General features: G+C 45.6%; 1 protein-coding gene across 1 annotated transcript; it reads left to right on the top strand.

Annotated features, from left to right (window-relative positions):
* The first annotated feature begins 2,193 nt into the window (after window positions 1–2,193).
* Window positions 2,194–22,375, top strand: Wdr45b (WD repeat domain 45B). The gene is made up of 10 exons (XM_051182635.1): window positions 2,194–2,324; window positions 4,447–4,521; window positions 9,782–9,883; window positions 11,651–11,738; window positions 13,041–13,135; window positions 14,542–14,732; window positions 18,900–18,985; window positions 19,991–20,092; window positions 20,720–20,841; window positions 21,163–22,375. The coding sequence occupies exons 1-10, from the start codon at window positions 2,258–2,260 to the stop codon at window positions 21,267–21,269; spliced, it is 1,035 nt and encodes a 344-aa protein (XP_051038592.1). The 5' UTR covers window positions 2,194–2,257; the 3' UTR covers window positions 21,270–22,375.
* The last annotated feature ends 129 nt before the right edge of the window (window positions 22,376–22,504 follow it).

Below are 22,504 nucleotides of genomic sequence, written 5' to 3'. Positions count from 1 at the left end.
TACGGGACTCTAGACGCATAGTAACAATGTCCTTAAAGAAGATGGGGCATAGCTATCTGGACTACTGAAGGCTTGAAGCTGGAGGGTGGGGGTCCAGCTGTGTAGACGAGGTGAACAGAAGATATCCATAGGGAAGCAGGTGAGTGTGTACAGCCAGTGGAACCTGGAAGAACAAGGCCTCCTTGACAGTGAGGACAGCCTGCCAGGGCATCCTTTTTGGTAATGCCACTGATGGAGAGAACTAGGGCATGGGCAGCCATGACCTAGCGGCTCTTTCTCAGATTTGTAACCAGGGAGGTGAAAGTACAGGCCAGTTAAATAAAGCTCCTTAAGTGTCATTCCCTCCCCCACTTCGGCACTACTGGGATGGATGGGGAGCGGTAAGCCCGGACACACAGGTTCTCTTGCCTCAGCTTCCTGAATACGTCACAAGCATAAACCACCATGCCCAGACCCGTTTCCTGTAAGCTCCTGTGACCTGGACCTTTTTGGAAGCCTGATCATTTATGGAACATACAGTCTGCCCAGAGGTCTTGGCCTTACCCAGGAAGTCAGTGGTACACAGGAAGAGGCAGGAGGAGTTCTTCCCCAGGTCCTCTAGAGTGAACTCTCCTCGCACTCTGCCTTCCAAGGACTGATGTAGAATAGATACCCACATTTTTTTTTTATACCAAGTCTGTGACAGTTTATCATGGCAACCTGATAAGGTAATAGAACCAGTAAGTGCTACAGCAAACCGAATTACATTTCCACAGGACAAAAGTTGTCAAACAGATCATATTAAGTAAAAGTATTCATGCTTTGGTGGCGAATACACAGAAAGTGTAACTCAAGTACATGTTAAAGCCCAGCGAACCTTTGCCATTTTCTACTGTCACTGGAGAGCCTGGGCATGGGTACCACACTAATGCCAGGTGTGAGAGCTTGTCTTCAAACACTGAGATTCAAAACACATCACAAGGTTATGTCTTCAGTTCCCTGTGAAAATGACTGCCAATGCAGAAAATTTCCCACCCAGAGAGCTTCGTGGGTTTTGCCAGATATTATTTAGGCAATTGGGCTAGAGAGATTGCTCAGTAGTTAAGAGCACCTGCTACTCTTCCGGAAGGCCTGAATTTGGTTCCCAACATCCATATCTGGTGGCTTATAACCACCTGTAACTCCAGCTCTAGGGGATCCAACTTCCTCTGGCCTCTGAAGATACCCTCACCCATATGGCATACACACATACACACTCTCTTTAAAATTTAAGTAGGCAAAATACGTGCATTATATGTGCCACAATGTATGTTTCTCCAAACATTTGGAGATCCCAGACTTACTTTCCCTGGTGTGTGTGTGGGGGGCACTTTATCAAATTAAATATGGGTTTCATAAGCAAAATCAAAGCTGCTTAGTGTGAGATAACTGGAATCAGGCTGCAAGCTGGCAAGTGGGTTCACAAGCTCTCCCAGGGAGACAAACGAACTTCTAAAGTTGTTGGGTGGGGCGGGGCGGGGGGAGAATGAGCATACCTTGAATCATCTGAAGAACTGTCACACAAAAAAAAAAATTACTCAAGACGGGGTAGTTTATAAATAATAGAAGCAAGACTTTTACAGTGTTGAAGTTCTGGAAGCCAGAACTTCAAGGACTCCCACAGCGATGGCTCTTTGCTATATGTCGTCACTTGGGAGAAAGGATGGTGAAGTTAGGGAGGGGCCGGTGAGGAAAGAAGGGAACCGAGAAGGAATATTTAAGCACCAGCTTTCACAGCCATTCGGTTTGACCCTGTCCTAACCGGGGTCCAAACCTCTGTAACCAGGACTCTCAGCTAACAGTCCCCGCGTGGTCGTGAGGAGAAGAGAGAACGTGGGAACGTGGCCAGGGTCCCGGGAGGTTGTGTGTTGCGGGCAGGCGTGTCGGGAGCGGTGTCGTCTCCAGCAAGTCCCCGGTCCCGTCAGTGTGAACGTCAGTCCTGCCCCGCGGTGTGAACGCCATAGCACCTACCTCCCTCGCAGCTCCTCCTCAGACCCGTCCTGCCCCGCCCCTTACGGGCGTGCTTGGCGTCCCCAGGCCGCCACCAACTTCCCGAGCTTGGACGTCGTAGGCGCAGCGCGCGCTGACGACGCACGCACTGACGACACACGCACGACGCAAGCCCCTAGGACCCTCGCTTCCGGCCGCGGCGGCCCTAGCGCCGCGCGAGCGACCGCACAGATCGTCCGGGTTTGAGCGGTATGCGGAGCTGAGGCTCGACGGACCCCGCGACGGCGCCATGAACCTCCTGCCGTGTAACCCCCATGGCAACGGGCTGCTGTATGCCGGCTTCAACCAGGACCATGGTGAGACTCCGGGCCCAGCTCTGTGACAAAACCCCAGCCCTTCCGGGAGACCCCGACCCGACGCTGTCGCTCCTGCAGGGCCCCGGCCCGACCCGACGCGGGTGTCCCCCGTACCCTCGGCTTTTCTTTCCGGGAGATCTCGGGACCACCCTGTGTGCAGACGCCCCCGCCACCGCTGTGCCCGGGCAGCCTCGCTTTTATCGGGTGCCTAGCTAAGCACGCAGGCTTGCTGCCCTGCCCGGCGTGAGGGTCCTAAGCGCTTGCGTTGCCATCGGGTGTCGTCCGAGGTCCTACCAGTCACGGAGCGGCAGTTTGTCGTGGTTGCTGTGAGTTGGCACCTTCGCCAAGTGTACGCTGTCGCCTTGATGCGGGTCCCAGCGCTACACCTCGCCCTCCCCTCTCGTGTTTTCCTCTGTTGGGTAGAATGAGAGGACTAAACGCCTTTTCGGGAACTGCCCTTTGATTTTGGGGTCCTGGGGAAAGTGTTCTTGCCACTTCGTGTTGTGCTCCGACATGGGGGCGGGGCCCACTCTTGGTGGGGATTGTATCCCCTGACTCCGAAGTCAAGTTCCTCTTGTTCTCTTCCTGTTTTTCCCCCTCGGTGTTTTTTGTTTTTTGTTTTTTTGTTTTTGTTTTTTGTTTTTCCTTCGAGACAGGGTGTCTCTGTGTAGCGCTGGCTGTCCTGGAACTCACTCTGTAGACCAGGCTGTCCTCAGATCCGCCTGTCTCTGCCTCCAGAGAGCCATGATTAAAGGAGCATGGCACTATGCCCAGCTAAGTTCCCTTTTCTAAATCTCCCCAAAGGAAGGGGGGAAAAAAAAAAAGTAAAGGCTGCCGTTCTGGGCTTCTGAGGGTTTTTAACATGTTAGCTTTCAAAAACAAGATTTTGACGGGCAGTGGTTGCACAAACCTTTGATCCCATCACTCGGAAACAGAGGCAGGCGGATCTCTGAGTTCAAGGCCAGCCTGATCTGCGGAGCTTAGTGATTGCAGTGTTAGGTGTGGTCTCATTGTGGGAACTGAAGGATCACAGTTAGCATTAACATGATAAGGGGTGAGATCTACTATGGCCATCATCTGGCCAGACCTTCTGAATTTTCAAGAGCAGGAAAAAAATCTGATTTTGGGGGGGGGGCAATAAATAAATAAATTTTGGTAAGCAAACCTTTTACAGAATTAATAGTTATACAGTTCCTTGAGAAATTAGCTTTCAGCCAGGTATGGTGATGCATGCCTTTGACCCCAGCACTTGGGAGGCAGAAGCAAGCAGATCTCTTGAGTTTCAAGCTAGCCTGATCGGCAGAATGAGTGCTAAAAACCAAGGAGAGAAAGAGAATAGCTTTTGAGCTGGCACATGGTCTTCGGTACTTTTCTATTGCCCTGGTGAGCATGACCAAAGCACTCTTACAGGAGTTTATTGGGAGCTTACTGTTGCAGAGGGTTATATTCTATGACGATGAGCTCATGGCAAGCAACATGGCAGCGGGCAGGCAGGCATGTAGCTGAAAGCTGGCATCTGATCCACAAGCAGGAGGCAGACAGACTAGGAATGGTATGAAACCTAAAGCATGTACCCAAGCCACACACCTTGGGTCTAACAAGGCCATATCTCCAAATCCTTCCCAGCTTCACCAACTAGGCAACAGATACTCAAATATGAGCTGATGGGAGCCATTCCTACTCAGACCTTCACTGGAATGTAGCTAGGAGGTCAGTCTGGAGGTGGAAAAGAGCAGCCTTTTTTCTCCTTCCCCAGTTTAGAGTCTGTGGCCCCTATCCTGTCTCCTGATACACTGCACATCCCCTAACATTATACCTGACAGAATACTTAAGCACTGTATTCTAGAAGGGGAATCTGGCGAGAGTCTGGCATTAGTGAGAGGTAGTATGCCCAGTGTTTAAGCAGAAACCTGGTCCACAGGAATGCCGGAGAAGGCCCACAGTGGGGACCTGCATGTTAAATGGCAATCCAAAGTACTTCCCAGGAGATGATGTTTCTGAAGTAGTTATAGCGTAGTACACAACATACATGGTTTGAACATGTGACAGACACTTCCCTGGACCCCTTCTGCTGGGAGCAGCCATGGGGATTAATATGTCTCTTTCATATTTCTTGCTTTAGGATGTTTTGCGTGTGGAATGGAAAATGGATTCCGAGTCTATAACACTGATCCACTCAAAGAAAAAGAGAAACAAGGTAAGGGAGTGATGGTCATTTGCCTTAACTGAGAAGTAAACTGGGTCAGACCTGTGTCTTTACAGGAGTTCCTTGTGCTGGCTGTATTAGGGGACAAGCGTGGCCAGGCTTCATTCTTTAGTGAATTATGCTTCTCTTCTTCCTTTACATCTTTAGCCCCTGCTGCCTCTGCTTGGAAGAACAAGGTGTATTTAATGCAGGGCACGTCTCATGCTTTTCTTGCTGGTTGTAAAACTGGAGGAATCACATCACAGGTTTAATTCCAGTCTATGGGACTCTTAAACTCTTCAGATGTCCAGCGTTTACACGATATTAACGGTTGGGTATAGTGGCACATACTTGTAACCCTGGCATTGTGATCTTAGCACTCAGGAAGCTGAGGTAGGATTGTGAATGAGTTTAAGGTCAAACGGGGCTTCATAACTAAACAGTCTGCAAAAATAGACCTTTGTTTATAATGATAAAATTACAATTCTTCCTACTTATTTCAGTATCTTTTTTTGTTTTGTTTTGCTTTTTCTTCTTGTTTGTTTGTTTTTTTTTTTTTTTTTTTTTTTTTTTGAGGCAGGGTTTCGCTGTGTAGCTTTGGAACCTGCCCTGGAACCAGGCTGGCCTTGAACTCACAAGAGATCTGCCTGTTTCTGCCTTCCAAGTGCTGGGATTAAAGGCGTGTACCACCAACGCCTGGATTTTTGTTGTTGTTTTTTAATTTAATTTTTTTATGTATAATGAGTGTTTTGCCTGCATGTATATATTTGTGTACTTCATACATACCTGGTTCACAAGAGGCCAGAGAGACATTAGGTCCCCTGGAACTGAAGTTATAGGCAGTTGTGAGCTACATGTGCTAGCAATTGAACCTGGGTCCTTGGGAAGAGTAATCAGTATTCTTAACAGCTAAGCTGTCCTAAACATTTGGCAGTTCCTGGTCCTTGCCTGCTGGAGTAGTAAAGCACTAGCAATGAGTAAACAAATTTCAGATAAACCATCGAAAATGAACAATAATATCTATTTCTCCCCAAGGTTGGATTTTAAACATTCTGGTTCCAGAACGATCTTTGCTCTGTAAAAGGAAGTTGTACATGTCTGTAATCCCAGTGCTTTGGAGATAGAGATAGGAGAATTTTGAGTTCCAGCTATAAAGTGAGGCCCTGTCTAATAAAGCACCAAGCTAGGTATGGTGGTGCAAGATTTTTATCTCAGCACTATGGGGGGGGGGGGCAGAGAGAGAGAGAGAACTCTACAGGCCACCTACAGCCATATCATATTGAGGCATTTTCTCAGTGGAGGTTCCCTCCTCTTAGATTATTCCAATTTGTGTCAAGTTGACATAAAATTAGTCGTACAGATATCAAAACTAAAAATAAGGTTATTGTGATTCAGCAGCAATGCCACTTGTGTGGTGTGTTGCATCATACACATATGCATTCATACATGTTTTCTATTCTGCTGGGCAGGCTATCCCTGACCGTAGTGTAGAGCATTAATACACAGGTTCTTGAGATTTGTTGCTTCCATACTAAGTGAACAAATGGGCCTTAATCTGGAAAAGGTCACAGTCGGGACAATGTGTTTTTGGTTTTTTGAGACAGGGTTCCACTGGGTAGCCTTAGTTGGCCTGAAACTTGCTGTTATACTAGGCTGGCCTCTGCTTCCAGCCTCTGCTTCCAGAATGCTAAGATTAAAGGCATGGGACACTGCATTTTAAGAAATTTGTTTACATGAAGGCTTTTTTTTTTTTTTTTTTTTTTTTTTTAATGATTTCATTTTATTTTCTGTGTATGGATGCTTGTCTACAAATATGTATGCATCATGTGTGTGCTTAGTGCTTGCAACAGCCAGAAGAGGGTGTTGGGAGCCCCTGGAACTGGGGTTACAGGAGGTTGTGAGTTGCCACATGGATGCTGGAAAATCAGCCAGTACCCTTGACTGCTGTGCCATCTCTTCAGCCCCTGCTGTACTTTGGGGCTCATCTGCTTTTAATTCTTTGCAACTTGACATATTAACCAAACAGCAAGCTTTCCCTTCTCCCTGCTTTATTTCAGTGGTTCACTCTCATAAATAGTGGTGTGAGAGTTGTGCTCTGGTACCGTCCTGTCTTCTATTTGAGCCCTGGATTGTCTCTCAGTATAGTTCTTTCCTAGGAAGAAGCCTCTGAAATGGGCTGTCAGGTGAGCAGCTGCCTCTTTCAAGGGACCCACTGTTACTTGTCACATACAGGAAGCTAAGGGCAAGGGAAGCCCCTTCTTGAAAATCCTTACTCCTTCTGTGTTCATGCCCAGGCTGAATCCTGTGTCTTCTGCTTATACTCAACTCAGCCATCTGAGCAGCCTGACTAATTCAGGAAGGATGAGAAGCTCAGGGAAGGGCAGCCTGGAGTTGCTAACAGATCCTGTCCTGGTCCCACTGTAATGCTGTGGGATCACACTTACACTGAGAACATTAAAGGAAGGTACCCACTGATGGTTGATACTTATGAAGTACTGTATCCATTAGTTGCAGAATTATAAACAAGTGCTTAAAAAAATTCATTTAGAAACACAGTTCTCTCATCTTACAAAGTTAAATAGAATGTGTGCAACACATGCCTTGCCTGGCAAAGGCTGTTAGAGTCATGCTACGGTTTTCTTTATACAGATGAAGACTGCTAATTCTGTCACTGACAGGTACTTGTTGGGCATTATTAGATACTAGGGGCTGGAGATACATGGAGGAGAGGCTACCCAGTCCAGCTACTTGTTACTAGACCCCATGCTCACCTCACCTTGGGCCGTGATCTTATGCTTTAAGATCACCAGTCTTTTAAGGAAGGTGCTAGAGAAATTGGAAGTTTGGAGGCAAAAGTCTGCTAAGGTGGTTCGTAGCTAAAACAGAGATGGGGTAGTGGGCTGTGTTATAACTTGGTAAAAGATTGAATTTGTAGAGCCCTTTTTAGTTTAGTTTAGAAGTATGTGTTCAATTTATATAAATAAACTGGTGATATTACAATCTTACTTAAAAGTTCTCACCTAAAGAAAAACTTGGGGAAATTAAAAAGTCGAGGGTCAGTAGGTGCCGAATGACCTTCATTAGGACATCCTTTACCTTGGTTATGTCCCTCTTTTAACTGTGCTGCAGTAGAAATGTAGGATTGACCTGCATCCTAGCCTGAAGAGAGATGGCCACGACACCTTAAGGGACCATGCAGGTCTCAGACAATACTGTTTCTTGAGAACAAGGACAAGAGGTAATTTTTATGATGAGAAGTTGGAAATTCATTTAAAAAATTAACTCCATAAAAATAGCAAAGTAGGAGGCCGTGTTACTCCAGTGTGGGTTCTTTCTGTTGGAAGTCTAGACCTCAGTCAGGTTCTAGACCTGAGTGTTCTGTGGCATGTTGTTAGGTAACCCATGCCCTGGTGGCTAGAGGTAGGGATCCTGGGTTCTTGTAGCCATATGAATCTGTATAGTAGACATCTCGTAGTAGATCCTGAATTACTTGGAAGAACTTGTCAGAGGACAATTAAATTTTCTTTGAGAAAAGTTAATTTTTATTGTGGATAATATTAACATTGAGGATTGTTGTTACTAGACCGTGAAAGAGCTGATGTTTTGCACTCACAGGCCTCCAGTTATGACTGGAGAGGTCCAAGTCTTGTCTGCAGCTGATATCCTGGTTTCCAGAGGCCTTGCTTCTGGACTTGCTTTTGGTAGTATGTTCCCTTGTAGTCTCAGGTGCTCCAGTCTGTTACAGACTAGAGACCTGTGCTGGTGGTTCTTTTGAGTTACACTTTTGGTAGTGTGCTCCCTCACAGCCTCAAGAACACCAGTCTGTTATAAACCAGAAGAGACTGGGCTGGTGGTCCTATTGAGCCCCTACAGAAAGAGGGATTTTCTCCCCAGGGTTCCAGGTACTTTTACTTGCAAGAGCATGGGGCATCTTGTCACAGAAGACATGGGAAATCTTTGGATGTTTTCCTCTGACCTACGCTTCCTTTCTTCCTTCCTTCCCTCTGTTCTTCCTTCCCATCCAGGGCCTTGTGCATTTAAAGCATTCAAAGCTAGCTGCATCTAGCCCTGGGAATGCTCTGAGCGTTACACACTTAGTAGAACAGACAGCTAGAATAATTTTCACGTACACACATAGACACCCCTCACATGAAGCCACTGTGATTTGTGTATTTATTTACTTTGAGACAGTCTTTGTATGTTGTACAAGCCAGCTTTGTGTTATTTTTTTGGATGCCTGCATGTCACAGTGCACATGTTGAGTCAGGAAGGTTTTGTGGGCTCTGTTCCCTCCTATGTTTATATAGGATCTGGAGATCAAACTCGATTGTCATTCTCTGCATGACAGGTTCTTTACCAACTGAGCCATCTTGTGTTCTTAATCTTCCTGCCTCAGCCTCCTGAGTACTGAGTACTGGGGTTACAGGCATTCACCACAACTGCTTGCTCTTCATCTGTAGATCTTGTTGCATCTTAAAATATGAATTTGGAAGCTGGGTGTGCTAGTACACACCTTTAATCCCAGCATTCAGGAGGGAAGGTCAGGAGGATCTCTGAGTTCTAGGCTAGTCTGATTTACGTAGTGTGCTTCAGGATAGCCAGGGTTATGTAGTAGAGACTCTGTGTGTGTGAGAGAGAGAAGGGGGGGGGGCGGATATTTTACTGAATTCATTTTCGGGGAGTTTGTGCTTAGCTCTCAGGAGATTGTTGCTCACAATGACAAACTTAAGAGAAGTCAGAACAGCATGCGACTTGTTTTCTAAGGTAGTCATCATTTCTACTTCTGATGGTATTTGGTTACAAATTGATGATTAAGAATAAAATGCCAGGGGCTGGAGGGATGGCTTAGCAGTCTAGAACCCTTGCTGCCCTTCAGAGCACCTAAGATTGATTCTCAGCACCTCATGGCAGCTCACAACTGTCTGTGATTCCAGTTCCGGATTTCTTACGCCCTCTTCTAGCCTCTGCATGCGTTAAGCACATAGATGGTACACAGAGATACATGCAGGAAAAGCACCCATACACATAAAATAATGTAAAAATGAGATGCTAGGCTAGGTCAGGTATAGTGGTACATGCTTTTAATCATAGTGCTCAGAAGGCAGAAGCAGGCAGATCTCTAAGTTAAGCAAGGCTTAAAAGCCAGAGCTGCCACACTGAGACAGACCCTGGCTCAAAATAAGTAAAAAATTAAGTAATGGAATGCTGAGTGTTATGTCTTCATTTTTTCCCATTTGTTAACATTTTGTAACTTTTTAAATTATCATTTCAGAATTTTTAGAAGGAGGAGTTGGCCACGTGGAAATGTTATTTCGCTGTAACTATTTAGCTTTAGTTGGTGGTGGAAAAAAGCCGAAATATCCTCCCAACAAAGGTATAGTAGTCCTGTCTTTAAAAATCTTGTCAAGTATGTAGTGGTGTTCTGAACTTAGTAGAACAGCCTATGTTTGTAACCTCATGGGAGCCCCTCTAGTAGTCCTTTGAGGTGCTGAAAAACACTGGGAAAGATGCTTCTAGAAATTAGATGGATGGGAAGGCTGGATGTCAGCTGTTTAGGAGCGGGGTGTACTTCACATGTAGGTTGGTATGGTATAAGTTATGATTCAGGTTAAAGCCAAGTCTGGGGAAGGTTTTTCTCCTGTTGAAAGCCACAGACTCCTAGAGACATTAACTCATTGTTCACACAGAACAAGGAGCCTGGTTGGGTGTGGGTGATTAGGTTACTGTATTGGTGTGGATATGTTGGAGGAAGTTACAGTTGAGAGGTATGACCCTCCTAAAATGAGGGGTGGAGAGCTTTTCTTCTCCACAAAAGACATCACATCCTTAATTGAGCTTAACCTAGCTTTTGTTAGAAGGAGGAAGTAGACTCAACTGATCTTATCTGAAGGAATAAAGCTTGAGGAGAAAGACAGAGAAGACTGAAGGTTGCTTGAGAAGGAAGTGGGACATACCTTGGGGATGGTGGTGACTTAAGTGTCATTTCAGGGTGTACTGAGAGGGTAAGCTAGTGTCTGCAGAGAACTGGAATAGCTCAGGTCTGATGCAGATAAAAAGGAAAGGGCTGTGAGAGTGGGGGGGGGGTAGGGGAGCTCAGGGTGTCTTGAGCCTTGGTTCTATTACCGGGTACCCAAAAGAAAAGTAAGGGGCCCACGTGTAAAGGGTCCCAGGCTCACCATTCACAGTGAAGCCCAGTGAACATGGAAAATAGAGTCAGCACTCAGGCGAGGTCAGTTCTGCCTTTGTTTTAGAATCAGGAGCAGAGAATTGAAAGAGGAGAGGAGTGTAGTCATGAGTTAGAATCTTGCCTCCTCCCCTTTTCTTTGTGCTACTGTGAATTAAACCTAAGTCCTATATTCCCAACTATCTATCATTATTTTTGAGATCATTTATTTATTTATTTATTTATTTATTTATTTATTTATTTATTTATGCATGCATGCATGCATGGGGTGTGGAAGAGAGAAGTTTCAGAACTTGGTTCTCTTTCCACCACATGGGTTCCAGGTATTGAACTCAGGTTATCAGACTTAGTGCAAAGACCTTTGCCACCTGCTTCCTCCCTCTCCCACTTTCTCCTCTACTCTCCCCTTTTCTTTATGGTGCTAGGAATTGAACCTAGGGCCTCAAAAAGCATGCTAGACAATACTCAACAGTGACCTGTATTCCCAGCCAATTCATATGTGTACACATATGTTTGTGGGTGCCAAGGAGGCCAGGAAAGGACACTGGAGTTACAGGTGACTGTGAGCTGCCAGACATGGGTCTCAGAACTGAACTAGAGTTCACTGGAAGAACAGAGAGCACTCTTAACCAATAAGCCACCTGTCTGCTCTGCTCTACTTTTCATTTGTGACACAGCTTCTCTCTGGCATTTAAACACTTGGTAACTACAGTCAGGCTTGCTTTTTAGCTCAGCCAGGTGAAGCTGTCCTTGAGTGTGTAAGACAGGTGGGTTTCCTCAGACCTTGCATAGGGATGGGGTGCAAGTGAGTAGGAGAGGATTCTGAGGGTAAACTCCACCTGGCCTTGTAAGCCTGGCCATGCCCCACCATTGCGAGCTGCGTCTTCTGGGGTGTCAGGTGCTGTCTACAGCTCAGCGCTGTGAGCACTTGTGACATCACTTGCACTCTTGTTCCAGTGATGATCTGGGATGATCTGAAGAAGAAGACCGTCATCGAGATAGAGTTCTCCACAGAAGTCAAGGCTGTCAAGTTGCGGAGAGATAGGTGGGTTTAGTCTTACTTTTATACAGGAGTTTCATTTCTTTAAAAACAGGTACAGTGATTTCCTGTGGAACTGTTTATTAAAATGTCAATAATTGTAGCTTCTGACCCATAGCAGACTTGTTTTGTTTTGTTTTTTTCTGCCCCGAGGAAGGCTGGAAATTTAACTGGCTTCTAGATTCTTCACAGGGATGTTCTTGGTAGTCCTGGGGTGTCCCACGTCTGCATATGAAGCCACCACATCAGTGTCAGGCAGGCCTGGCCAGTTGTTGCCTTGTTGAAAATTGAGGATCTTGTCACTGACTCTTACCTGCTGAAAGTAGCAGGTCCTACCCGGCATTGCCTTACAGAGCTCGCCCTGTTAGCTTGTTGACCAAAAAAGAAAGAAGAGCTTCATCACTGGGGTTTTCATTTGATGTGATTTATGTGTTGTATCCTTAAGGTTTCCCTGTATGTCAGATGAGGATAAAAACTACTCTGGAAGTAAAGTGTTATAGGAGCTGTTCCTACATCATTTTAGGTTTGTTATGGCACTGCTTAGAGGCCTTAATCACACAAACTAATAATCTTAAACTTTTTGGGTGGTGTTTTGTTCTGTTTTTGTTGTGGTTTGTTGTATCAGGGTTTTACTAGGTAGCCCAAGCTGGCCCTAAAGTCCTGCCATTCTGCCTCAGCTTCCAAGTGGAGGGAGAGACTTCTCAGGCATGTGCCACTACTCCTGGCACAATTTCCTTAATCATAGAAATGTTTTGAGTGTGAAAGTGTAATTCTGTGATATGTCTCACCTTTCCAATGCTCTATCTGGTCATGATGTTTCTTTAAGCTTACAAGTGTCTCTGAGACTGACCTCGGAAAGGTGATGGGCCCATTGAGCTGTGCTCAGCCCTTATGCTTTTGCCTTCTTGGCCACACTGGGACCTGTTTCCAACAGGAGTGATAGTACACACCTATAAACCCAACACTTGGGAAATGAAGGCAAAAGAATAATGAGCTCAAGGCCAATTTGGGCTATGTGAGACCCTACCTCAAATTAAACAAACAAACAAACAAAGCAAAGCAGTTATGTTGGTATACACTTACAATCCCAGCACTTGGGAATCAGAGGCAAGAGGACCACTGCAAGTTTGAGGCTGAAACTAGCTGAGCTACAAAGTGAGAGCCTGACAAAAAGAAAACAATAAAGAAGCCTGGTTGTTTTGTATGAGGTTCTTCCTATGTTTTTGAGTTTCAAAATGGGAACAGAAATCACAAAATGCTTATTTCATTTTTTGAGGAGAGGAACTCTGATTACATTTTTCTTTCCAGAATTGTGGTGGTTTTGGACTCCATGATTAAGGTGTTCACATTCACACACAATCCCCATCAATTGCACGTCTTTGAAACCTGCTATAACCCAAAAGGTGAGAGCTGGAGAGGAAGAACAGCAATGGGAAATTGGTCCATGTGGGGATAAAGATGAGGCCTGGGTGCCCTGAGCCCAAGAGGATCCATATCTGTGCAGTGGAACTGTGGTGGGTCTGTCCTGTGCACACACTGACACTTTTGCCTCCCTGCCTGCCTGACCTCCCTTAACATCCTGGATGAGCGCCCTGAAGCCACACCCTTACCATAGTCTGGGGGTTCTTTCTCTGATACCTGCCTCCCCAGCTAACCACACAAGGGGCCAGCAAGCTCTGGCCTTCTTTTCTTTGGAGTAGGCAGTGTATAGGCTGACTTGTGTTTTAGACCCATACTGTCACAAAATTGTAAACTTGTTCCCTTCAGGTATGCTGTGCTGTAAGTTACATTACTCACCCCCACCCCCATTTTTCACTTCATTTTCTCTTTTCTTTCCTTTTTCTCCTCTCTCGTTCCCTTTTTCTTTTGACTGAAGTTTTGAGTTGTCAGGCCAATCTTGAACTTCAGGACTCAGGTGTTCCTGACTCAACTTCCAGAGCAGCTGACACAGCAGCCAAGAAGTACATGTTCAACTCTCTGAGTACTTTTGATAATTGAGACAGGGTCTCATAGCCGAGGCTAGTCTCCAACTCACACTCTTCCTGCCTCAGCCTCCCGAGTGCTGGGGTTTCACAGATACAGTGCTCCGCCACACCCTGCTGAGAACCAGTGCTTTCGTACAGGTCTCTTGTCTTCTGTGTTATATGACTTCGGTCCTTTTGTTTTGATTAGTGAAAATCAAAGGTCTCTTTGAACTCTCTCTCCATTCTTTTCCTATGATCCATATGCCAATGCCATTCTGCCATTATTGCTGAAACTTTAAAGTTAATCTTAAAATTATGTAACATCGATCATCAAGTCTTACTTTATGTAATTTTTTGGTCTTTTAGGACCTTTCTGCTACCTCATAGCTCTCCCTGTCAGCTTGTGTGCTGAGGTTTTAGCTGTGACTTTGAAGACTGTGGAAGACAGGCAAAGCTGGCTTTTCCAGCCATGGCCTTGGGAAGTGTGTCTGGGCACATCTGTTTCTAAATTGACTCCTAAGTAGTATTTGAGGTTTTGCATTACTGCTAATGGAGTAGTCCTTATATTTTGTAATTTGTATTGTATTCTCAGTAGGTAGCATTATGGAAGATAGACACCTTATAAATGTGTTCAGCAAATGTTCCCTGTTATGAGCAGATCTCACAGGCAGCAGCTTTGTCAGCCCTAATATTCTTTCTAGGGACTATGATTCTGAGGTAAATGCACTCCACAATAGTTAACTGATGACTGAGGACTTGAGGGCAGAAAGTAGGTTTGGGTTGTGAGGAAACAGGCCTTGGCCAATGTCATCATCTCCCAACCAGTTTTCTGTGTCTCTGCATAGGCCTCTGTGTCCTGTGTCCCAACAGTAACAACTCCCTTCTCGCCTTCCCTGGCACTCACACGGGCCACGTACAGCTTGTGGACCTGGCCAGCACTGAGAAGCCACCAGTGGACATTCCTGCACACGAGGGTGTCCTAAGCTGTATTGCTCTCAATCTACAGGGAACAAGAATTGCAACTGCGTCTGAAAAAGTAAGTGCAGGCTATCCATGCCAGCCTGACCTAACTGGGAAGGGATCTAGGCCTTCACACACCTGGGTGTGGTGGCACGTGTCTATAATACTAGCCCTCAGAAGTCTGAGACAGAAAGGACATTAAGCTCAAGGCCGCCTAGGGCTGCAGAGTGACACCTTATGTCTTGCTTGTCTGATGACACTTCAGAAGTGTCTTTCAAACCTGCCTAAGAATATTTCCTCATTGAATTACCACAATCTTAAAATCTGGCATATGGACCATTGTATTGGTTATTTTTTTGTTGCTGTGATAAAACACCATGACCAGAATCAGCCATGGAAGAGTTTATTTTGACTTAACACTTCCAGAGGGGAAATCCACCATAACAGGAGAAGCATGGCAGCACAGTTAAACCAGGACGCTGCGAGATCACGTTTCCAACTGAAACCACGAAGCAGAAAGAAGGAATTGCAAGTGAGGGTAGGCAGTAGATTTTCAAAGCCACATCCAGTGTTGTACTCCTCCAGCAAAGTTGTTTCTCCTAAAGATTCTATAGTTGCCTCAAACAGTAACAGCAACTTGGGGGCTAACTGTTGAAACATGCGAGCTTCCCGGGGAAACCTTGCTTATTCAAACCCAGTAATCATGTTATCCTTTATTTTGTCTGAAGTGAAAACCAGAAATTTAAATTTATACCTATTTTGAGAGAGAGAGAGAGAGAGAGAGAGAGAGAGAGAGAGAGAGAGAGAGAGAGAGAGAGAGAGAGAGAGAGAATAGCAGGCACAGGGTAGGAGTAGGGGGTAGCTTTGTGGAGTTGGTTCTCCTCCAGTATATGTGTAAGTTCCAGGCATTGAACTCTGGTTGCCAGGTTTGTGCTACAAGTACCTTTATCTGCTAACCGTTGCACAGGCCTCTGAAAATTGCTAAATTTTTACTATGATTTTCACTTAGGACAATAAGTCCAGTATCAATTTGTAGGAAATTATTAATTAGGGTGAGCCCACAAGCAGTGGTATATCTATTAGTGGATTTAGCTTACTGGGAGAACAGGTTGCAGTTATGCCTAGTTGTTGCCTGAGCTGTTGCTGAAAGGTAGCAGTGGTCAGTGTGTATGTGGACAAATACCAGAGTAAGCAAGTCTTGCTTCTTCTGTCCTGGTTACCAGGAGGCCTAGGTATCTGCACATATTGATCAATCAGAGTGAAGTTCAGAAACTATAGGTAGCCCACAGGGGCCTGGAATTTGTGATTGTTCTGCCTTAGCCTCCTAAGGACTGTGATTAGAGACTGATTAGACAAGTACAATTTTATGTAAATTTAGAAATTGTATTTTCTCAGTTGGGGATATAGCTCAGTTGATGCTTCCCCAACCAAATACAAATTCCTGAATATGATCTCTAGAACTACATTAGCCATGGTGGTACATACCTGTAGTCCCACCACTGGGAGGCAGAGGCAGGTGGATCTTAGGAAGCTCAAGGTTGCCAGGTGGTGATGGTGCACACTTTTTTTTAATCCCAGCACTTGGTGGGCAGAGGACAGCCAGGGCCACACAGAAGGACCTTGTCTTAAAAAACCAAAAGGAAATAAGGAATTAGGAGCAGCTCAAGGCCAGCCAGATCTATATAGCAAGCTTTAGGTGAGTCATTACATAATGAGACCATGTCTCAGGAAACAAACAGTAAAGGAGACAGAAGAAAAATACCAAGCATACAAGTTTGCAAACACCATTATCTCTCATCACTCAGTTGAAAGGCTGAGGCAGTAAGATTATAAAAAGTTCTAGTCTAGCCTGGGCTACACAGTAAGATGTCATCTCTAAAAAGAAGGAAGACCTGGTGTAGTGGGAGCACATGCCTTAATCTCAGCACTTGGTGAGTCTTTGAGTTCAAGGCTAGGCTGGTCTACATAGTGAGTTACAGGCTAGCCAGTTAAGAACTACATAGTGAGACCCTGTCTCAAAATGAAAAAGGTAGGGCATAGTGATGCATACCTGTAATTCCAGTACTTAAGAGGTAAAGAGAAGAGAATTAACTCTTGGCCAGTCAGTCTGTAGATGGCCCTGTCCCTAAAAGTAAATGAATAAGTGAATGAATGAGTAAGTGAGTAAATAAATAAGCAAGTAAATAGAGGCTAGTGTGGGTAGAATGGCCTCATCTGGCAAAGGCTTTTTTTTTTCTTCAAATCCTTTTACCCTTACAATCTCCATTTTCAACTCCCTACACCTTGTTGGTGTGTGTAGGTGATCATGTGCACACGCATGTGTGAACACTAGAGGTCGGCTTTGGATGGTCTTCACATAACCTTGTTTTTGAGATGTTCTGCTACTGGCCTGGAACTCACCAAGTAAGCTATGCTGACCAATCAGTGAACACTAGTGACCCCTCTGTCTCTACATCCCTGGAAAAAGAATCTTACTGAATACAACCCTGCCAAGCTGCCTCCTATGCCATCATGCCCAGATCCAACCTTTTTATGACTACAGATATTCAGTTAATAGAGCCGGGCAGCAGTGGTGCACACCTTTAAAATCCCAGCACTTGAGAGGCAGAGGCAGGTAGATTCCCCTGTAGTTTGTTTTGTTTTGTTTTTCTTTAATAATTTGTTTATGTGCATTGGTGTTTTGCCTGCCTGAATGTCTGTGTGAGGGTGTTAGATACTAGAGTTACAAACAGTTGTTAGCTGCCATGTATGTACTGTGAATTGAACCAGCAGTCACAGCTCTTAACCACTGAGTCATCTCTCCAGTCTGGCAAATGGATTCCTATGAGTTCAAGGCCAGCCTTGTCTACAAAGAGTCCTAGGACAGCCACAACTGTTACACAGAGAAACCTTGTCTTGAAAAACAAAACAAACCCCAAAGTATTCAGTAAATACATGAGATATTCACCTATTTGTTATATATGAGCCAGGTGGGTCTCTGAGAGTTTGAGGTCAGCTTGGTCTACAGAGTGCCAGAACAGGATCCAAAGCAATACAGAGAAACCCTGTCTTTAAAAAATAAAAATAAAAGTGAAATAAAAAAATATGCTCTTGTGTAAAAAGCATTTTACCCAATGTCAGGCTGTCTCATTTTATCAGTTACAAACCTTTCAGGGCCATGGTGGCATACACCTTTAATCCCAGACAGAGGCAGGTGGATCTTTGAGTTTGAGGCCAGTCTGGTCTACAGAGCAAGCTCCAGAACAGCCAGGACTGTTTCACAGAAAAACTGCCTTGAAAAACTTCAAAACAAAGCAAACTTAGCTTTTTATATTCCGTTCTGTCACTCATTTAATCTAATATTTATATTATGAAACTAGTAACTATAGCCAGGCTAATGGCTTACATCTGTAATGCTGGCACTTGGGAGCCGAGGCGGGAAAGGTGAAGCAGGGGCATTGCCTCAGGGCCAGCTGGGCCATCCTTTGCCCCAGTGTGAGACTTTTAAATACAAAGACACTAGTAACTACAAGGGTTTAATGTTCTGATTTCTGGGTGGGGGTTTTTTAGTTCATTTTTGTTGTGAGACAAGGGCTCACTGTAAAAACCAGGCTGGCCTCAAACGCACAGAAATCTACCTGCCTCTGCCTTCCAAGTATTGGTATTAAAAGCAATGCACTATCACACCTGGTTTTGTTTAACAAGTTTATTTTTAGTGAATACGGTTATGACCTGGTTCTTAGAGCCTTGTCATCATTTAGACTGAGCAGTGTGTTTGGTAGGTTACATGGATTGAGTGCATGTCAGGGTTGTTAGGACACCGTCTGACAGTTCAGTCAGCTGAGAGTTTCCCTGCTGCATCTCCAGGCGTGGGGCTGGGAGATGGGTTTAAAAAGCTTGTGGAGTCTTTTGCGCACTCTTCTTTCTTGGGAGGTTGGTGCAGTGGTATGGATGATGCTCTGCCTTTATTCTGTGGGGCCTCGTTTCCTGAGAGGCATCCTCTTGATGCCTGTTAGAAGTGACACTCCTCTAGCAAGTAGCAGTCTTTGAGGAACTGCAGCAGGCAAGGGTCAGTCAAGGCCACCCCACAGGGAAGTGGACTCCTGTGCTGTGCCAGAGTTAGCAGACAAGAGACATGCTGAATTTTAGGTGATGTGGGTGAGTTAAGAAAGGGCTGTTGGGGCCAAGGGTCTTAATAAATCATTTCAGACTAATGAAAGAGTTATAAATTGTTGGTAATGAAACACTTCACTGTTTTTCAAAGGGGACCCTTATAAGAATATTTGATACTTCATCAGGGCATTTAATCCAGGAGCTACGAAGAGGATCTCAAGCAGCTAATATCTATTGGTAAGGACCTCCCCCTGGGAGTGGTAAAGCCAGGGTGTTAGCACGGGGAGCGGGTGTGTGTGTGTGTGGCTGAGCTGTTGGGTTACTGGGTTCCAGCTCTTTTTATTACTGATTTTACTTTTTATTATGGGAAGTGTCCACAAAGATGGAACATTGTGGGCCTTCCCTCTCCTGCTGCAGCATGGGTGGATATGTTTGTCAGATTCTTCCGATCTGACCTCTACTCCAGCTGTGGTACTTACTTTCCATTTTATGATGGAGGCCTTGCTGGTTTGTATGTAACTATTGTAGCCAGTTGGTTTTGAGAGTGAGTACTTCATCTGTGAGGTCCCACAATGTATATAATGCTAAAGCCCAGCCAGGCAGGATTTCATACCATGGCTACAAGAGCCTGGCACCATCCTGGCCACTCCAGGTCTGTGGATATTGAGCCAAACTTAGGAGATTAACCCGTGTGCCCTGGCCCTTGAGTGCAGCACACACCCCTGCATGCCTGCTGCCAGTACGGAATGCATGTGGCCATTAACTGTTACAATACACTTAGTAGCCATCGCCTGCAGGCAGTGTGTGCCTTTCACCTACACCCCTGAAACAGTCTTGGAGGTCATCTCAGGAAACCCCTTCACTAGCACACAGGCATCAGCAGTTGTGCCTATTGGGCACTGGTGAGCAGATTGTTCCCGGGACTTTTGGCTTGGCTCCTGATTCCATGGTGGATGCTTTTGTTGTTTTTTTGGTTTTTTGAGACAGGGTTTCTCTGTGGCTTTGGAGCCTGTCCTGGAACTCACTCTGTAGACCAGGCTGGCCTTGAATTTATAGAGATCAGCGCCTCTGCCTCCCAAATGCTAAAGTTGTGCGCCACCAACGCCCAGCCAGTGGTGGATGCTTGAAGTCACTGCTTTTGGTGTGGCACTGCTGAGACCTGGCATGTGGGTAGTGAGTGAGTGTATTGTGTGTGGCTCTGTGTATCTGCACAGACCCAAGCCATGTCTGGTTTCTCTGCAGCATCAACTTCAATCAGGACGCTTCTCTCATCTGTGTGTCCAGTGATCACGGCACTGTGCACATTTTTGCAGCTGAAGATCCAAAAAGGAATAAACAGTCTAGGTGGGTTTTAGGGAGTGCTGTGGTAGGGAGCAGCCCAAAATTAGAGGATTCCCCATGTTTCCCTCAAGGACAAATCTAATGCCAGTTTATGTTGAGCTCTGTCATATTTCATTAATGAGGTGTTTGTGGGATTTAAAACTGGATGTAGATTGATTTGCACCCACTATCCCACTCATCACTGTCAGGTCTTGGACACCTGGTTGTGGGGAGGTTGGCTCCTGCTTGTTGCCATGCTCTTAGATGGTTAATCTGATGGCAGGAGAGCCCTGTGCCCCTTCCTGTGCTCAGAGCCATGCTGTCTTATTACAAGAAATGAGATCACTCACTTCAGTTAAGAGCACTGACTGCTCTTCCAGGAAGCCCTGGTTCAACTGCAACCATATGGCGGTGTACAGCTGTCTGTGACTCCATTCCTAGAGGGTCTGGTGCACTTTTCTGACCATGTGGTACACAGACATGTGCAGGCCAAACACCCATACACATAAAATAAAATTAATTAATTAAAAAATAAAAACAGTCCTAAACTATAAAAGAAGTTTAGAATTTTCAGGATCATTCTGGACTTAAGCCAGTAACTTCTGTGTCATCTTTGTGAATGTAAAGCTTCTTTTCTTCTTGTCCTTACAGCTTGGCATCTGCCAGTTTCCTTCCAAAATACTTTAGCTCCAAGTGGAGCTTCTCCAAGTTTCAGGTTCCATCAGGCTCTCCATGCATCTGTGCCTTTGGAACAGAGCCCAATGCAGTCATTGGTAAGTGATCCATGCTGTTTGGGAGGCCTCGGCATGTAGTTCAGGCTGCACCAACTCCCCAAAGTTCCCTTTCTTCCTCTTGTGGCTGGGGTGGGTCCTACTGAAAGCTTCAAGCATTCAGGGTGCTAGGCGTGCTTTCGGGGCAGATCTGGGCATTGTGAAGATGACCTAAGAGTGTTTTCCTGTAGCCAACCCTCATTGGATGAGCATGTACCCTGGCAGGCTGGAACTCTTGGCTAGTTATGCTCAGGATTCTTGAGGCTCATTTGATTTTGATTGTGGGAGGTAACAATCATGTATTGATGTGGTCTCTTCTCTCAGCTATCTGTGCAGACGGCAGCTACTACAAGTTCCTGTTCAGTCCCAAGGGCGAGTGTGTCCGGGATGTGTGTGCACAGTTCCTGGAGATGACCGATGACAAGCTGTGACTCTGCCTGTGAGTGCAGCTGATGCCACAACCCAACGCCCTGTGGATTCCTGGGGCTGGTGCCAGTGCCCCAGGCCTGTGGGTGAGGGGCTCAAGGACTCCCTGGAGGACCTTGGTCTCGAAGCCATACATGGTTGTCTGCCTTCCTGAGCAAGGCTTCTCATTCCCATATCAAAATGAATCACCCTCATGGTTCTGCAGACACTCTGTGGCTCTGGGCTCTGTGCCCTTGCTGGCCACTGCCTTTTAGTTCAGCTGTGATGTTAGCATTAGTGGCACCACCATACCTTCATGCCAGCAGGCTCCCTGCAGTCCTGGGGACTATCCAAGCACTAGTCAGTGGAAGCTTGTAGGAATGAGTGTGTCAGGGCTCACATCCTAGATAATTCCAATAGAGTAATACTAGCAGCTTGCCTGGTAGAGTACCTTCTGCCGCACATGAGAAGCACTGTTCAGAGCACACACTGTGAGGTGTTCTGACCTTGTTGGGCCATTAGAATGAGTCACATCCCAGACCTGCCACATAGCACCCACTTGAGGCACAGTCCTCAGGCTGCAAGGAAGGCAGGGTCTCCTGGTTTAGTTTGGGTTAAAACCGAACTTCCCATTACCTTTAGGGAACAAAGTAACACATAAACTTTACATTACTTAACTTAGGGGCCTTCTCAGTGCAGTGTCCATGTGCTTGTAGCCACCAGTTGTGTGGAAGGAATTGTCTTGGCCTGTGGCGTCTACCCCGTCTCATCTTTCCTGGCATCCACAGGAACACACACTAGCATTGGGGATGGCAGGCACATCCTGGTACTGACACAGGCCATAGGTCCATGTCTCTGTGCCACTTGAGGTATATGTTTTTTTTGTTTTTTTTACATATCTTCTAAGAAGCTCAGTTTTGCGGTTTTGATTTCAGGTTGCAAACATTTAAATTGTGCCCAGCAACAGGTTCTCAGTTCTGCCAGTTTCCTTCATGCTCCTGTAATCAGCTAACTGTGGGTTTAATGTCAAGTATGCATGTTACCTTATATGTATTTAATCATGGAACTTAATTTTGCACACTTGTTTGTACTGTTCCTTTGAAATAAAAGTGACTAATTTTGTTGTACTCTATCAGCAAAGAGCAGAGCCATGTGTAATGAAACCAAAGGTTCTCATCCTGAGTATATAAGGGGGTTGGGGTCCTGCACCTGCTGCAGGACAGGCCTGTAGGCTGTTGAGCTGGGAGTAGAGTGCCCTGTT

Source organism: Phodopus roborovskii, unplaced genomic scaffold (assembly GCF_943737965.1).
Source record: "Phodopus roborovskii unplaced genomic scaffold, PHOROB, whole genome shotgun sequence".
NCBI classification, from domain to species: Eukaryota; Metazoa; Chordata; class Mammalia; order Rodentia; family Cricetidae; genus Phodopus; species Phodopus roborovskii.
Note: the sequence above shows the minus strand (reverse complement) of the source record. Positions and strands in the feature narration are given on the sequence as shown.

Excerpts from the sequence above, each read along its gene's own strand:
- Wdr45b (XM_051182635.1), top strand. The coding sequence starts at position 2,258 with ATGAACCTCCTGCCGTGTAACCCCCATGGCAACGGGCTGCTGTATGCC. Across the intron at positions 14,733-18,899 it reads TTGCAACTGCGTCTGAAAAA|GGGACCCTTATAAGAATATT; the intron begins GTAAGTGCAGGC and ends TGTTTTTCAAAG. Across the intron at positions 20,842-21,162 it reads AGAGCCCAATGCAGTCATTG|CTATCTGTGCAGACGGCAGC; the intron begins GTAAGTGATCCA and ends CTCTTCTCTCAG.